The sequence below is a fragment of the Papio anubis genome, chromosome 6 (assembly GCF_008728515.1).
Source record: "Papio anubis isolate 15944 chromosome 6, Panubis1.0, whole genome shotgun sequence".
NCBI classification, from domain to species: domain Eukaryota; kingdom Metazoa; phylum Chordata; class Mammalia; order Primates; family Cercopithecidae; genus Papio; species Papio anubis.
The window spans coordinates 40,299,701-40,309,361 of record NC_044981.1 but is presented as its reverse complement, the minus strand read 5'-3'; the positions used below and the strand labels follow the sequence as shown (position 1 = coordinate 40,309,361).

Below are 9,661 nucleotides of genomic sequence, written 5' to 3'. Positions count from 1 at the left end.
GAGTGCTCAGCCAAACGAGAATGTCTGGATTTAGAAACCTGTGGGCGGGAATCCGCAGATGATGTCACTGGAGGTGTCACCGAGGGGCCCTGAGACCCGCCCCACTCCTTGGGGAAGGCGTGGACCCGGCGCTCTGTTTTTACGTATTTCCGGAGTCTCTTCCGAGACCGAAGGTTGTGTTGGGGAACTGAAGCAGTTTCTGTGGGCGGATAGGGAACCCTGCGTTTCTACCGTGTGATCCGGCCGCCTTCCTGGCCCGACGCCATGGGAGTGACTTGGTAGGACTGCAGGGGGTTTTGTGGGGCGGAGCTTGGAGTTGTGAAGGGCTGGAAAGAGGACCTTGACCGTGGTCCGCCGTCCCCTGGGAGCTGTCCTCGGGTTGTGTGGATGAGAGGATGCCGTGCGAGCCGCGGGTTCCCCGGCCTTGTTTCCTCGGAGATGCGCCCCTTCCTCTTGGAAGGAGGGAAAGCAAAGCGAAGTTTTTTTTTGTTTTTTTTTTTTCTTTAAGACGGGGTCTCGCTCTGTCGCCAGGCTGGAGTGCAATGGTGCGATCTTGGCTCACTGCACCCTCCGCCTCTTGGGTTCAAGCGATTCTCCTGCCTCAGCCTTCCGAGTAGCTGGGACTACAGGCGCCCACCACCACGCCTGGCTATTTTTTGTATTTTTAGTAGAAATGGGATTTCACCATATTGGCCAGGCTGGTGTCGACAAAGCAAAGTTTTTATCCCAGGAACCTATCAATGGTTGTGTACCTCATTCCCTTCTAGATTCATTTTCCTTCCCGTGAGGCCATAGTACTGCCCGCAATGGGACGTCAGGGTTGGAAATAGGGTCTTTGGACTGTGACCCACCTGCAGACAGGGTTGGAGGGAGTGGGTTATAAGCAATCAGGAAACAGTATTTTTAAAGATTTTCTTTATTTTTCTTTATTTATTTTTCTTTCTTTCTTTTTTTTTTTGAGACGGAGTTTCGCTCTTGTTGCCCAGACTGGAGTGCAATGGCGCGATCTCGGCTCACAGCAACCTCCGCCTCGCGGGTTCAAGCCATTCTCCTTCCTCAGGCTCCGGAGTAGCTGGGATTACAGGCATGCGCCACCACGCCCGGCTAATTTTGTATTTTTGGTAGAGACGGGGTTTCTCCATGTTGGTCAGGCTGGTCTCGAACTCCAGACCTCAGGTGATCCGCCCGCCTCGGCCTCCCAAAGTGCTGGGATTACAGACGTGAGCCACCGCGACCGGCCAAGATTTTTGCCTACCCTTCCCTCAGCCATCAAATGCAGTTAGACCAGCTTGTGTCTGTTTCTAATTTGCCCATTTTAAGATCTTGGGTCCAGAGGGAAAAAGAGGCTATTGAAAATAAGGAGATCATGGTTCCAGGCACTTTATCTCTTTAGGACCCGTTTCCCACTATGTTTAATTCCATGGTTAGTCTAGTTTCAGAGGAGTTTTTATCTTTCATAGGTTTTAAGTCTCCGTTGGAAGAAGATGAGGTAGCAGGGAAAGGTATGGGTCCAGTGCTTGTGGAGGCGTTAGTTGTAAGGTGCCAGGTCCCAGAACATTTTTTTCTTATCTCAGTAGATGTGAGCATTTTTCCCCGTGGGAGAAACCCAGAGGCCAGGATATCTGAAGCCAGTGGCTATAGGCTTCTCATACAAAAGCATGTGTAGGGGAAATACTTTTCCTCCTGGTAGCCCAGGTTCTTGCAGGTTTCTCAGTGATTGCACTCTTGTTTCCCACAGTTCACATCATGATCCTCCTGTGTTCCTTAATGGAAGCAAGATATGTGAGGGATGGAAATAGAAAGGATGCAGCGTAGAACCCTGGAACCCCATGCTCTTTCTTTTTTTTTTTTTAAAGAAATAGAAATGGGTTCTTGCTGTTTTGTACATCCAGGTCTTGAATTCCTGAACTCAAGCGAGCCTCCTGCTTTGGTGTCCCAAAGTATTGGCATTACAGACACGAGCCACCGTGCCCAGCCACCCCTGCTTTTTAAATGGAGAAGGCAGCTCCAGGGCAAGGGCTCTCTGTTGGCACCCTTATCAACGTTTTCAGAATCCTAGGACTTCTGTCCCTTGTAGTGTCAGTTTAGGGATTCTTTTATATTTCAAAATAAGGCACATTAGCAACATTGTTTATCAGTGCTTTTTCTGATAGAGTAGTGACAATTTTTAGCAACAGAAGGACTCTACCCTAATAGATTCATTTAGTTGATCATAAAGCAATGTCATCTATGACTGTTTTCTTGATTTCTATATAGCTAAGTACTGCCTGTACTATTGTTTATTAATTTTTTAAATTGATCTTTTCCTTAAAAATGTTTTAACAGGCACTACATCCCTATACAGGCAGTCTAGTTAGTGGTTAAGAGCATGGACATGAAACCAGGTTGCTGGGCTTTGAGTCTTGGGTGTACCACGCATTAACTGTGTGACCTAGTGCAAGTTATTTAACCTCTTTGTACTGTACTTAAATTTCCTCTTTTTTTTTTCTTTTTGAGATGGAGTTTCGCTCTTGTTGTCCAGACTGGAAGGCAGTGGTGCGATCTTGGCTCACTGCAACCTCCGCCTCCTGGTTTCAAGCGATTCTCCTGCCTCAGCCTCCCATGTAGCTGGGATTACAGGCACACACCACTACGCCTGGCTAAGTTTTGTATTTTTGGTAGAGACAGGGTTTCACCATGTTGGCTAGGCTAGTCTTGAACTTCTGACCTCAAGTGATCCTCCCACCTCGGCCTTCCAAAGTGCTGGGATTACAGTTGTGAGCCACAGTGCCCGGCAGTTTCCTTATTTGTAACAAGTTGATAAATAACATCTTCATAGGACTATTGTGAGGATTTGGAGAGTTAATTCATCTAAAGGCCTTAGGACGCAGACTGGCACATTGTTGGTTGGCAATTGTTACCTACCACTCTAAAGGGGAAGCCACCATATGAGGTTCACTCACCTTAGGAGGAAACCTTGGAAATGATGTTTTTTTTGTTTTGTTTTGTTCCATTGTTTTGATTCAATTTTTGTGAATACTGTTGCCTCTCATTCCCGAAGATTATAAACTTGAAAGCTCCTTTTTTTCTGTTCCTAGGGCTGTTGACTAGAACTTTCTGTGATGATGGAAATGTTCTCTAACAGCAGTGTCCAATACACTAGCCCCAGCCACCTGTGGCTCTGGGCTACTGTGCTGAACAGCTCCACAGAGTTGGTAAAAACGTGTTAACCCAAACTGAGACTTTGTCCTTGATGTAGTCAGAACTGAAAGAGTTGCAAAAGGAATCCCTTTTTCATTATATAACTCAGCATTATTGAATGCTCAGCCTGTGTGCCATCTAGAATCTTCGGCATGCCACACTTGAGAATGTCCCATGATAGGAAGTTCATTGCTCTGGTGTGAGAATCCTGAGAACTATGCTTCAGTTCTTAGAGTGGCTCTCAGGGACAGTGGTCCTCTAGTCCTTGTCTTTAAAATGGGGGACTGGTCCAAGTGTAATGAGTTATCTTAATTGATTGTTCACATTCGGTTACAGATTGGACTCCTTGTTCTACTCTTCCCCATTCTAACTACTGCACTTGACTGGTCTTAACTTTTTTTTTTTTTTTTAAGATCGAGTCTCGCCCTGTTGCCCACACTGGAATACAATGGCGCAATCTCGGCTTACTGCGAGCTCTGCCTCCCAGGTTCAAATGATTCTCCTGCCTCAACCTCACAAGTAGCTGGGATTACAGGCGCCCGCTACCACGCCCAGCTAAATAATTTTTGTATTTTTAATAGAGACAGGGTTTCACCATGTTGGCCATTCTTGTCTTGAACTCCTGACCTCGTGATCCGCCCACTTTGACCTCCCAAAGTGCTGGGATTACAGGCATGAGCCACCATGCCTGGCCAAAAAAAATTTTTTTTAAAATTTATAATAAAGTTGCAGGGGTTGGGAGACGGTCAGAGTAGGTAATTTCCAAGATAACTTTTGGCCCTGACGAGCTGTGATGCTGTGGGCGAGTGAGTGGCTCAGTGAGCACATGTGTGTCTCTGGATAACTGACAATTTGGTGCTCTCCTTTCCAGTGTGTCCCAGATGCCTGTGGCTGAGGGCAAGAGTGTTCAGCAAACCGTAGAGCTCCTTACCCGGAAATTGGAGATGCTTGGGGCAGAGAAGCAAGGAACATTTTGTGTGGACTGTGAGACTTACCATACGGCTGCATCTACCCTTGGCAGCCAAGGTCAGTGACATGGGTCTGTAGGATGGCTGGAACGAGGGTTGGAGTTAATAGACATTTGTGTTAATTGAAGTATTTCTGCTTTTCTGCTAAGGGTGGTGTTCTTAAACATGTGGCGAGATGTGTTTCTGAATTCATTAATTATTGGTTCTTTATCTCTTAGAATAGGGCCTTTGAAAGCTTTATTTTATTTTATTTTATTTTATTTTATTTTATTTTATTTATTTTGTTGAGACAGGGTCTTACTCTGTCGCCCAGGCTGGAGTGCAGTGGCATGATCACAGCTCACCGACTGCAGCCTCGACCCCCTGGGCTCAAGTGATCCTTCCACCTTGGCCTCCTGACTTGGCCTCCTGAGTAGCTGACACGACAGGCATGAGCCACCACACCTGGCTAATATTTTAAATTTTTTGTAGAGACAGGGTCTCCCTATGTTGACCAGGCTGGTTTTGAATTCCTGGCCTGAAGGGACTATCCGGCCTCAGCTTCCCAAAGTGTTGGGATTATAGGTATGAGCCGCCACTCCTGGCTAAAGCTTTATTGAGGTATAGTTGATATATAAGCAGTTGCACACATCTAATGCATACATCTTAAGGAGTTTGGATATATGCATACACCTATGATACCATCACCACAACCAAGGTACTAAACATATCTGTTACATCCCAAAATTTCTTTGTGTGTGTGTGTTTGTGTGTGTGTGTGTGTTTTTTTTTTTTTTTAAAGAGATAGAGTCTTGCTCTGTTGTCCAGGCTGGAGTGCTTTGGTGTCTCATAGCTCACTGCAGCCTCAAACTCCTGGGGTCAGGTGATCCTCCCACCTTAGCCTCCTGAGTAGCTGAAACTACTGGCATGTGCCACCATGCCTGGCTGATTTTTTTACGTTTGGGTGGGGTCATGGGAGTGTCTTACTATGCTGCCCAAGTTCGTCTCAAACTCCCAGTCACAAGACATCCTTCCACCTTAGCTTCTCAAGTAGCTGGTATCAAACTCCTGAGCTCAGGGGATCCACCAGCAAGGGCCTCCCGAAGTGCTGAGATGACAGGCATGAGCCACCATGCCTGGCCCTTGTGTTCTTTGAGTGCTTTTTGTTTTGTGCAGTTTGAACTCTAAAAGCAATGTTTCTCAGAGGGTTAATCACTGACTAACCACATCAGAATCACCTGGGATACTTGTTAGAGTTGCAGATTCCTGGCCTTGTTTACTGATTGACTGCTGCTGTAGGCCACATAATCTACATTTAATAATCCAGACAATCCTTATGCACTCTGAAATTTGAGAAGGACTTGTTTTAGGCCCAGAAGTCTTTGTTTATGATTCTTTTAGAGCTTTAGGGCTTCTAGAAGTTTCTTTTTATAGAGTTCCTGTTTTCCTACACCTAACCATTGGCATTGACCTCCTCATTAGCATAAATCAATTGTTCTTTTTAGTGGATTGAGTGATGAGATGGGGTGTGGATGATGGGGGATGGTGGTTGGGAGGGAGAGAAGATTTTTTTTTTTTTTCTTTTTAGAGTGAGGGTCTCACTTTGTTGCCCAACCGTACAGTGGCACGATCACAGCTCACTGCAAGCTCTAACTCCTGGGCTCAGGCAGTGAGAGACTCTTTGGATATGAGTTAGGGAACTTGTTTCTCTTAGTCTTGGCTCTGTGGTAACTTGACCTTGAACAGTTCCATAACACTGTGGTTATCACTGGGGAGCCAGAGCCCTGAGTCCTGGCTTTGCCACATTCTAACTGTGTACCTGTAGGTAACTCCAACAACCTATCTGTTACTATTTCCACGCCTCTCATGTACCTGTTTCCCTTAGATCCAGTTCCTGAACTTCCCCTGTAAGCTGTATTTTCCAGGCCCTCTCCTAGTTAGCTTTGGTTATTGAGAGGCACCAGAGAAGATTAGAGGATGGGAGAAAGGAAGCCCACAGTGTTCCTCTCCCTCTGCTTTGGGCAGTGTCTCTAGCCATGGCTGTGTCTTCACTTCCTTGGTTCTAGCTTCTGCTAGGCAGCCCTCATTCCTGCCTCTGATAACAGCACATATTTTCTTTTCCCTTTAGCCTTAAGAATGGTAGTAGCTTCCTGTGTTGCTAATCTTTGGGTTGTCCCACCATCCTGTTTGGTTTTTCCTTTCTTCCAACCCGTGTATTTGTTCCCCGTATACATTTCTTCTACCAAAACTATCTGACATGGGCTCTGTTTTTGGACTCTTCCCCAATACAGTTCTGTCATCTATAAAATGAAGATAATCATAGTATTTCTCTCCTCATGTTGTGCTAAATAAGTTAATACATGCAAAGCATGTAGAACTGAGATTGTCATGTAATTTTTTTTTTTTTTTTTTGAGATGGAATTTTGCTCTTGTTGCCCAGGCTGGAGTGCAGTGGTGCAGTCTCGGCTCACTGCAACCTCCACCTCCCGAGTTCAAGCAATTCTCCTGCCTCAGCCTCCCGAGTAGCTGGGACTACAGGTGTGCTCCACCATGCCTGGCTCATTTTTGTGTTTTTAGTAGAGATGGGGTTTCACCATGTTGGCCAGGCTAGTCTCGAACTCCTGACCTTGTGATCTGCCCACCTTGGCTTCCCAAAGTGCTGGGATTACAGGCATGAGCCACTGCACCTGGCTTGTCATGTAATATTTAATGTAGTATTTAAGTAGCTAAGAGTTGTACTGAGCTCTTTTATCATCGTTGATAAAATTGCAGTTCCATTTGTGTTGCCTTCAATATGAAGGAGGTAAGAATCAAAAGATAATTACAAAAGCATTTGGGTAATAAAACATTTGGATATAGATATGAAATGACATATGACTTCTAGTGAAACTACCTGGTGTGGGCTGAGCAGGCCCTCACTTTCAAGAAGTTCCAGTCTAGTTGGGGAGACAGAATACCTTCATGGCAGGCAGTAGGGAACAATGGAAAGAGCAATAAACTTGGGGTGAGCAGGCCTGGACTGGAGCTTCAGTCTTGCTGGTTACTGGCTCTGTGCCTGTAGTTCAGTGATTTTCACACTTGATCAGCATTAGCATCATCTGAAAGGCTTGTTACTACACAGACTGCTAGACCCCACCCCAAAGTTTCTGACTTAGTAGTCTGTCACCCAGGCTGGAGTGCAATGGCATGATCACAGCTCATTATTGCCTCGACCTGCTGGGCTCCAGTGATCCTCCAGCCTCAGCATCCTAAATAGCTGGGGCCACAGGTGCGTGCCAGTATACCTGGCTAACTTTTTTATTTTTTTGTAGAGTCAAGGTCTCCCTATGTTGCCCATGCTGGTCTCAAACTCCTGGGCTCAAGCGATCCTCCCCGCCTTGGCCTCCTGAAGTGTTGATATTACAGGCGTGAGCGCCCTGGCTATAATTTGCATTTCTAATAAGTTCCCAGGTGGTTCTGCTACTGCTGCTGCTCTGGGATCCAATTAGCTTCATTTTCCTCATCTTTAGAAGGGGGACAGTAAACCTGGTTCTCCTTGCTTCACAAGGTGGTACAGACATGAAAGGATTTTGCTGTGATAGAAAATACGATTGTCGGCTAGGCGCAGTGGTTCACACCTGGAATCCCAGCATTTTGGGAGGCCGAGGTGGGCAGATCACCTGAGGTCAGGAGCTTGAGACCAGCCCGGCCAACATGGTGAAACCCTGTCTCTACTGAAAATACAAAAATTAGCCAGGTGTGGTGACAGGTGCCTGTAATCCCAGCTACTCAGGAGTCTGAGGCAGGAGAATCGCTTGAACTTGGGAGGCAGAGGCTGCAGTGAGCCGAGATCACTCCATTGAACTCCAGCCTGGGCAACAAAGCTAGACTCCGTCTCCAAAAAGAAAAGTACTATTGTCAGCTGAGTGCAGTGGCTCATACCTGTAATCCTAGCACTTTGGGAAGTAGAGGTGAGAGGATTGGTTGAGCCTAGGAGTTTGAGGCCAGCCTAGGTAAGATCTCGTCTCTACAAAAAAAAAAAAAAAAAAAAAGTCTGGGCACAGTGGCTCACACCTGTTATCCCAGCACTTTGGGAGGCCAAGGCAGGTGGATCATGAGGTCAGGAGATCGAAACCATCCTAGCTAACATGGTGAAACCCCGTCTCTACTAAAAATACAAAAAAATAGCCAGGCGTGGTGGTGGGCGCCTATAGTCCCAGCTATCCGGGAGGCTGAGGCAGAATGGTGTGAACCTGCGCGGAGCTGGCAGTCTGGCAGTGAACCGAGACTGCGCCACTGCACTCCAGCCTGGGTGACGGAGTGAGACTCCGTCTCAAAAAAAAATTTTTTTAAAATGGTAGGCATGGTGGTCTCAGCTACATGGGAGGCTGAGGCAGGAGGATTGCTTGGGCTCAGGAGGTTGAGGCTTCAGTGAGCTGTGTTCATGCCACTACACTCCAGCCTAGGTGACAGAGCAACACCGTGTCTCAAAAAAAAGAAAAGGAAAATGTTATTGTCTATAACAACTAGAAGTGCCTTCTTCATTAAGCGCGCGCGCACACACACGTATCCCTTAGTTGACTTTTAAGATATTTCCAAGACAGTAACACTTGCAGACTCATATAGCATGAATAAATTATGTAATTATAGTGAGTAGACAGAACAGAATGACGAGGTCAGCTTTGGATGGATTTTTTTCTTGAGAGTCCAGAAGGTTTGAACTGGATTTAGGAGGTGACAGGTGTGAATCGTCAGCAAGCAGTCAGGAGGAGGGATGTGTCCTGGAGGATCTGTGCAGAGCCTCCTGTGTTCATGAACAGTGGCCTATATAGGGAAGCCACATGACCTCTGCTCCCCCAACCCTTGCACCCTTTTCATTCCCACACTCTTACCCCCTATCTAGAATGTCTTCTTCCTTTGTGTGGCTGGATCCTATCTTCTCTTCATATCGCAGTTCAAATCCCTTTTTTTTTTTTTTTTTTTTTTTTTGAGGCAGAGCCTCACTCTGTCGCCCAGGCTGGAGTGCAGTGGCGCGATCTCGGGTCACTGCAAGCTCCGCCTCCCGGGTTCATGCCATTCTCCTGCCTCAGCCTCCCAAGTAGCTGGGACTGCAGGCGCCTGCCACCATGCCCGGCTAATTTTTTGTGTTTTTAGTATGGGGTTTCACCGTGTTAGCCAGGATGGTCTTGATCTCCTGACCTCATGATCCACCCGCCTCAGCCTCCGAACGTGCTGGGATTACAGATGTGAGCCATGCCCGGCCAAATCCTATTTTTTTTTCCTGCTGACTTGTTCACTTTAGACCTTTTCCCCATCCTGAAGTCTTTTCTTCCTAAAAGACTGTGGTCTTTCTTCCGCAGCAACTCGTTTTATTTCAAGGTCTTTAAAAAGTTTTAGCCACCTGTGCCTAAGCCCCAAGAAAAGTGTTGGGAAATGGCCATGCATGCACAAGCGTGGGACACCACATTTATAATTTTTGCTCCCATCTGGCACTGACATATTTTTTATTTTATGATGAGATGTTTGTCGCATATTGATAATCACTGAAAGACGCA

The 9,661-nt window shown here is 46.4% G+C and overlaps 1 protein-coding gene across 3 annotated transcripts in view; it reads left to right on the top strand.

The window, feature by feature from the left end:
- The first annotated feature begins 87 nt into the window (after window positions 1-87).
- MED20 (mediator complex subunit 20) overlaps window positions 88-9,661 on the top strand; it is a 16,208-nt gene continuing 6,634 nt past the window's right edge. For 2 of the 3 annotated variants that reach the window (XR_002521277.2, XM_009205158.3), the window contains exons 1-2: window positions 88-278; window positions 4,052-4,206. Coding sequence is in view for 2 of the 3 variants with exons in the window: in XM_009205158.3 (XP_009203422.1) it covers window positions 265-278; window positions 4,052-4,206 (169 nt within the window). In the remaining variant the exon portion in view is untranslated. 3 annotated transcript variants of the gene reach the window in all.